At 33.2% G+C, this 8,525-nt stretch overlaps 1 protein-coding gene across 5 annotated transcripts in view; it reads right to left on the reverse strand.

Annotated features, from left to right (window-relative positions):
* The window catches only part of LOC126970798 (ubinuclein-1), a 43,607-nt gene extending 41,467 nt beyond the window's left edge, over nt 1-2,140 (reverse strand). For 4 of the 5 annotated variants that reach the window (XM_050816906.1, XM_050816907.1, XM_050816905.1 and 1 more), the window contains exon 1: nt 1,906-2,140. In XM_050816906.1, coding sequence (XP_050672863.1) covers nt 1,906-2,064 — 159 coding nt within the window. In that variant the 5' untranslated portion in view covers nt 2,065-2,140. Of the gene's footprint in view, nt 1-782; nt 917-1,905 lie in introns of those variants that run through there. The other variant, XM_050816908.1, reaches the window with a different exon arrangement.
* Nucleotides 2,141-8,525: the final 6,385 nt, after the last annotated feature.

The following is an 8,525-nucleotide window of genomic DNA, read 5'->3' on the forward strand; positions in this document are numbered from 1 at the left end:
ATGTTAAGTTTCATTTACCCAGTAATTTCACTTTGCACCCTTCAGACCGATACACAGTAATGTTTAAACATTAGTGCTTCACGGCAGAAATAGGCTGTCTCAGAAGAATTTTTTTTTTTTGGAAAAATACATCTAATCAATCCAAATACTAAAAAAATAATATAGGTATCGCCGTCAATGAATAAAACAGATAAGAGATAACGAAGTAGAGCCGATTACGAATTTAAGAAATCATTAACTACGACGATATAATAAAAAAAAACGTTCGACACATATCATGTTGAACTGAACTTGTACTGAATATAAGCTTAATTAATTCAAATAGGCAAAATGTAAACAAATTCAAATCGGTCACTACATAAAATCATGACATAACAAAAATGAACCCGTTATTCTATTTGTAAAATCTTAGGAAGGATCGGTTTTCATCACCGATGTTTTGGAGTTTCAACTCCGAAACTACAAAATTATTCTTATTGTAATAATAATAATAGTTACGCGCCTGTAAATTGAAAAAGATAACAAAAACATTGATTAAAGTCAAGGTCGTTCAATATGCCATCTGCATTCCCAAAACAATCGCGTGAACTAACGAAAATTAAAATCTTTACCCAAAGTAAAACAGTATAAATATCAGCTATCCATCTGTTCATTGCAGACATAATTCCATATAATATTTATATATAAGTAATAATGGGAATAATTTAATCAGTTGTTTATTTTTTATGCATCAATCATGATAATAAAATACCTACATTATAGCAACGTATGCAGAAAATTACCTCTGTATGTGCATTTACCAATATATGTCACACAGCAAGAATAACCTGTCTCGAGAGTGCCTGCGAGAACGATTTGCCTCTCACATAGTAAATAAACACACAAATACGCGATATACTGAACAATACACACACATATAGACAACTCGACGCTATAGATATATATAACATAACCTATCTCTTTATTTTAACTTTGATCGATTCACACAAAAGCTTGAAAGATGAAACAGCAAAGATCACAGAATTCGCAACACGTACCAACATCATTCGGGATATGCAATAATAAAAATAATTTCAATTCCAGAGTACCAACATAACAACAGGATTGATATAATAAAAATACTAGGTACTCCATAATAAAATTATTCTAATTAACGAATTGCTATTGGCAAATAAACCTTGTTTGTACATTATGTATGTATATACGTACTTTTCTATCCAATTTATATACCACTATAAAATACCGACACGTAACATAGAAGGAAATGTGTCACTAAGTGAACGCCTGTTAGTTATCTTTTTTAATAAGTAATATACTTAAAATATGCATTCTTCTTTGGGAATATGTAAAAAGCTTCGTAACAAAAATTATTTAGTAAATTAATAGAAAGTAACCTAAACTTTTGCTGCAATACCTACAACGGCGGGTTAACTTAGGTCATACGAATAGACTACTTTCGCTTGATTTCCTATAATAATAAATAATTCCTGTCAAAGACAAATATGCAACGTGTAATTTCTTGGAAATTACAACAAAAAATGCTGGACTAAATACCCGTTTTATGCTATTAAACATCACATACTCAGACCAAAACACTGTGCTTGTAAACAGATGTCCTAGGATGAAAATATTCACCAAAGATTATAGCAAACATGGCGACCGATATCTGGGCTTCTCAAATGGCTCGTGAACGCAAAATCATGTAACAAACCTAATGCAATGCAATAAGAAATAAGCAAAATATAAATCTAAGTGTTCTGCTCGGAACCTTTTTCGGGCCAATATTTTGTCAACAAGCGAAGTATTTAAACAAGGTTTTATATTTCTGTTAGATTCCTTATGTTACAAAGGACTGAAAAAGCAGTATGGTTGCGTAAATTACTATGATTTTCTGTGATAACTTACTGCTGTTGCTATGACTAGTTCCTTGTAGTTCAGCTCTGGATATTTACTTTCGTTACTTTCGTCCAAATTTATGGTTAATCTAATTGTTTTGTTCACGTTATTCTTTGCACTTTTTGGAGCACCCACTGTTATAAGCGTAGCACGTTTAGAGTCCGACATTTTCCACCAAATTCAAGCATTAAATGAATTTTTTCACAGCATGACACGGCCTGCATTTTCAAACTGTGTACCACATTGCCACCATGTTGGAATTCATTGTTGTTTGGGCTAACAGCGCTACGGAAAATATAGGAACTATGTGAAGTACTGATGTATCTTTGCAAGGTTTCTTATTATTCAACTAGATGGCATAAATACCGAAATATAAAATTCCGATTCGGTACACATAATAAAATTAAAGTATATTTTACCACTTGCAAAAAAGACAAATAATGTTTAACGTTTATTTTATATATTATATTGTATTAATCATGACTTATGGCATATAATAATACCTCCTCAAAATACTTACTATACTCATGGTTATCTCAGATTATGTGTAACTACTGTGTACGAAATAATATTTTAATATATGGTAACAATTTTATTCAATTCTGATTTAATCTTCGTTGCTAAATAAATAATTAAATATTATATTAAATTTTGGTCATAATCAAATCAATCATTTATATTTATTTCGTTTAAGTCCACAAGCCAACCGCCGAGTTGGTTTTAACCATCATCAAAAGTACGGCATGCGGCATGTTAGTTTCATTTAGTTTTATTAGAAACCAATAGCTGGCGCTTATTCTTAATAGTTCCGTCTTCTTATATTGGAATTGGAATGGTAAAGTATTTACATCCTCTTTGGCTGAAACAAATTTAATAAATAATAATTTTCTATAGGCACTAAAAACTATATTTTTTAAATAGCAGGGGTTGTAAGGGCTTCTATTTGTGATGATATTATACTTGGTCGGGGAAAAAGTTTGTTCACAAAATTCATTTGTTATCTTCTACTGCATCTATCACGGGGAGTGTTCCGAATAGTTGTTTGACCTGATTTCTTCTGCCGCGGCCGTATTCCATCTTCGCAAATTAGATTATCATCCCCACCATCTGGATGTGTGGCGTTCCTCCACAGTGCGGTATTCAAGGAACTTTCTTCCACGTGAAACTAAGCTATAGAATGAGCTTCCTAGTGCGGTGTTTCCGGGTCCATACGACATGGTTACTTTAAAAAAAGTGCGTACACCTTCATTTACGGCCGGCAACGCTACTATGATTCCTCTGGTGTTTCAAGAGAATGTGGGCGGCGGATGACCCGTACGCTCGTTTGTCCTCCTTTTCCATAAAACATAATCCAGTAATGCGGCCTATGTTGCTATATGTATGGTAGTAGTTCTTTTGTGCGAGATTCTAAATTAGCAATCTTCAAGTAATTTTTCAAAAAAATCGACGAGTTGTTCGGGAAGACTGGCGTACTTCTCGTGGAGTAACTTGCGGATGCTGTTTATGGTGCCCTCCCCAGACTTGATGCATTTAGCAATTGTTTAATTTGCTTATGGGCTAAAATTGGAACTCCTTTATAAAACCATTTGGGTGTCCTACCCATATCCATTTATGCCGTGTTTGCTTTTCTGGAATCCCAGTGATAAGCACTTTTTCTGTTTATAGATTTATTTCCTTTATTCATCATGCACTTAGACAATATGTTTTAAGTTGCCGTGTTCTCTGGTGCACTAAGTTATTCCAAATTTGAAACTTTTTCAACAAAACTTGATATAAAGTTATATTTGAGAATAACCCAAGAATATGCAAAATGTTGACTATATTGCTGACAACACTATCAATGATGATTCTGAAGTTTTCCGAATGTCAAGCAGCCGTACTTATAAATAACCAGAGATTGGAACTTGTGGACACTACGGTCTTCTTAGGTATTAAGTTAGATAAAAAGCTTTAGTGGGAACCACATATAGCCCAACTAGCAGATAGACTCAGCTCTGCGGCATATGCCGTTAGAAAGATTAGAGAGTACCTACACGAATGTTCCGACCGGGACCGCTAGATTGGTGTACTTCACTTATTTTCACAGCATCATGACGTATTTTACTGTGCTGCTGACATTGATATAGTGTTTGCTTGGTTATAGACAGTCTCTCAAAGAAAAATTTAAAGAAATAAATATTATTACTGTTAATTGTCAGTAGGTCCATTTATGAATATTTAATATACGTTCACAAAAATCGTCACCTTTTTGCTCTTAATAGTGATTTTCATTATCTATTATAACACTAGGAATAAGGGATTGCTTGTAACTAATTCTAGTAGGTTTCATAAGATACATAGTAGCTTTAAGGGTAAATGTATACTCTTTTATAATAAAGTCCCAGCCACTGTTCAGGTATTATCTATAAACAAATTTAAATGTTTTATTAAAAATGGCTTTGTCGTAAATCCTATTACTCCACAGCTGAATATCTAAGTGATCGGACAGCCTGGGACTAGATTATGATTATTTTATAGAAATAGCAATGACAGTACAATATTGTATATTTTTATAAAAAAGAGCGCAAAAAAAGAATGCTGGGAGACTTTCTTGCGCCGCTTCTTCTCTCACAGAGCGCCATTTGTTTCCGAAGCGGTAGTAGTATCTAGTAGATTAGAAATGACATCAAAAAGAATTCTAAAGGAATCAATTTTGAGAAAATAAATGCCTTTATGCCTTGCAAATAAACGCGGGAAACGTTACACGTCTGAATATACCAATCATAAGCAAAGTCAGTGTCTATTGTACATAATATTATGTCTACTCACGGACGAGTAAAAAAAGAAGGACTCCGTGTCACCTTACATAACAGTGAAGCACCAAAACAAGCCGCGAAACGAGTAAATACATAGCTCCACGCACACACTTACAAGCCGGTCGGCCGCCATTATGAGATTTGCCAGATCAGTTTGCGTCGCAATAAAATATTTTAAAAATGCCGTCGTGCGTTGTGAAAACGTGTAAAAACGATACTATAAAAGTATTTGTGGCCATAAATGCCTTTTATGCCTTTTATGCCTTTTTATGATTCTTGAAGGAAGAAAAAATTTTTTTTCATTGCGTTTTTTAATAAAACACTTCCGGTACAGGCCGTTAAAATAATCTGAAGTTAAGTTAATATGCAGATTATTTCATTAATTTCATTTTCGTTGACTACGAGACTACCTCAACCCAACATCTTATTTATACATTAGAGAGTATTTGACTAAGAAGACGCAAGTATTCGGACTCTATTTTTCTTTTGAAAATGGTTATGTACGCAGTACGAGAATATTTTAAGTAATAGTAGATTGTTAACCTAGGTATTTAGACGGCTATAGTCCGAGTAGGAATTGATTGTTTTACCCGTGTTGAGCACTTTACTTTTCATTTCGAATATGAGGAAAATAAAACTAGTTGTTTATCTAAACTATTTATTGATATTAAATCATAATATTAGTAGTACCTATTTAATTATATATATTATTTAAATTAATTGTCAAAATAGGACAATTTATGATGACTTTTTAAATTTTAAATATGGAACTCTCCGCGTAATTGTTGCGGCATATTCCGCTCAAAGAAGTTTGCGCTAAGTTCACACTGGCTGTTTAGAAAGTCACATGGACGCAGCATTTTTTTAATTATTTTTTTTTTACATAAAACTATTCACAGCTGAAAGCAGTTCTATTTTTGAAGTTCATTCCGGTCCTTAGGTGGAAAGTAATTTGTATGAGTTTTTCCCTCTCTATGGAGGGAAGCAGCATTTTCCACCCAATAATCAGATCAAGACAACATTACTTTCCGAGTATGAGAAATGAAAAAGGATATTTTATAACACTGTCTTTACTCTCTAAGCTATTTTTGTAAAGTATATTTTGGTACTATTTTGGTCTGTTAGATTTAATTATCTATATATATTGTATTTGTATATGACTGTTTTGTTCCTTTGAAATCAATAAATAAATAAAAAATATTTTACATGAGTGTAAACAGTTCCACGTGAATAATTTATACTAAAAATAGTGTCAATTATTCACGTGACACTTAGGTTTTGTGAAACCAAAATGCAAGCGATACTTTGTTTCACAAAATAACATAATATACTTAATATCAGCATTCTAACCAAAGAAAAAAAAAACTGCATGCAAAAAAACTGCACTTATAAAAAAAATCTTTATAAAATATGAATTTCTTTATAAAAAGAATAAAAAATCTTGGTCAGGGGGTGGGGTTCGAACCTACTCTCCGAGAGACTACAGAGATTAAATCTGGCGCCGCGCGGACAAACTGTCTTGAAAACAGTGTTTAAAATAATAATCATACAATATCACTCCTACTACGCGACATGCGATAGATAAGCGAAAAAAATAACTGGCTGTACTCCAGGAGTGCCGGCAGAAGTGAAAACTTGAACATTAACGTTGTGCATTGTTGAATATTTTGAAACTGTTTGGGAATAATTTCGCACGAATTGCTGTTAAATACAATATTCATTTATTGCGCTATTGTTCAGAAAAATGACAATTTATATTAAATAAAAATTACAGAAAAATCTACTTTCATCCGTAATTTCAACGACTGTCCAACGAATTTTCGATCAGGTCACATATCCTGACGCGAGTTTAACATTTTATACCCATCCCAAGATAAGTGCTCAACGACGCTAAAGAAGTTTTCAATCTAAAAATTTCACTTTAGGAAAATTTAACTTAACAATGATTTGCGTAAAGGCTATATTCTTCCTAAAATAAGAAATGCCAGTATCAGCGAAAGTTCACAATTCTCAAGAGGTAATTTTGGAAAAACGTTGATGAGGTGGACATTATGAAATTTAGATTCCTATTAAGATACGCTCCGTTAGGCTCCTCGATGTCTTGTGTGAATTATTCACGCCCTGGAATTCCACTTTCATTTATTTTTGTTTGAAAACGTGAGTTCATTCATAAGTGACTAATTCTAGTTGGGTTTTGCTGGATTTCATTGATTGGGATTTATTACTACAGGCATAAATGTTTTAGTGAATTTCACGAAGTACCTTTTATATGTAAAAGCGGGACTAAGGTTTATAAAGAAGTACTAATATATCTCTCTAAGACTCTTAATATATAAGACTCGTTGTGATATATCGTAGTATATCTACATACTACGATATTTCACAACGAGTAGTCAAAACATCTTTATTAAATCAACACAATATGTCATGATTATTTTCGCACTAACGGCATTTTTCAATAAGCTATCTATCCTTAGTTTAACATACCACGATACTACGACAAGACAAATATATCCTTTAACGCATACTTACATTTCAATAACCTATCGACATTAAGCATTGGACTATAAATATATTGGACATAACTATAAATAGATAAGATCTTGTCATTAAACGGTGACAGCAATTTATCCGTAACTAGAGATACGTTATTGAAAACTGCCGTTAGTAAATAGGTACGTCATATTTTCACAATATACAAGTAAAATTCCCAATAGGCTACTTCCTACTTACCTATCGAATAAAGACATCATATTTTTCGTTTCACAATGAACAGATAGTTTTATCTAACAGGTAAGGGCCATTTAAATTAAAGGATGGAAGTAGTGACAGACCAGACAGAGTAACACGCATTTGACCAAATGATGTCAAGTTATATAACAGTAGGGGAGCCCAAGAGTAAAATAAAGGTTTAATCAATCATTGTGGGCACCTATTGGATTGTGAGGATTAGATGAAAAGAAAAACAGTTTATATGATGTGTGTCACTGAAGTGTGTACAACAATGTTAAAAAAAGCAATCAAAAAGAAAAACTAAAGCGCTTTAGATATTAATAGTGTATGCGCCCCGTGTGTTTCTGGATAATAAATAATGGATAAATATTAATTTGCCGGTTTGCATGGTGGGGATGCCCATATGAAGGGGTAGAAAGTTTGAAAAATCATATTATATAATGCGTCTTTCAGACGAGATATTAAATGAACCCGAAGAACCCGTGAAGTGTAGCAATTCAAAAGACTGACGATTTGGACGTGACCAAAAGCTATGAATGATTTTTGAAAATACAAAAAAAAATCATGAACATGAAATACTCAAGCGCGTTAGATTATTATACAGATGGTTCAACTTAATGTCTTTGTCGTCCTGACCCTAATCTGACAATTATGTGAAGGAATTCCCTTAACCGGACGGTTTGAAATGTTTGGTTTGAAACTATGTGACTTCCGATTTCCTTATGTAACGCTCAAATTGTTAGATTATTGAAATTCACACTTTACTGCATATAATTAACTTACCTTACCCCAATCTGACGCGCTCGAGTTGTTCTGTCAGTCGATTTTTTTACCGATCTGATTGGCTGCTCTAGACATTCGACCCTCAGGGCTCAGGTATGGCAGGAATTTTCACAAGGTACAGGTTTGCCCCTCTTATTTTATTCTGATGCACTCGAATAAATCCAAAATGCTTGCTTGGTCTCCTCTGCTATAATAATATTTGGTACATGGTTTGATTATGTTATGATTTATGGACACGCACCATGAACGGTTCATGACAATTGATTAGTTGAAATTCTCTTTACAAAACTAACCGTAAAGCGGAAAGCCTATTTCAAC

Source organism: Leptidea sinapis, chromosome 22 (assembly GCF_905404315.1).
Source record: "Leptidea sinapis chromosome 22, ilLepSina1.1, whole genome shotgun sequence".
Taxonomy (NCBI): domain Eukaryota; kingdom Metazoa; phylum Arthropoda; class Insecta; order Lepidoptera; family Pieridae; genus Leptidea; species Leptidea sinapis.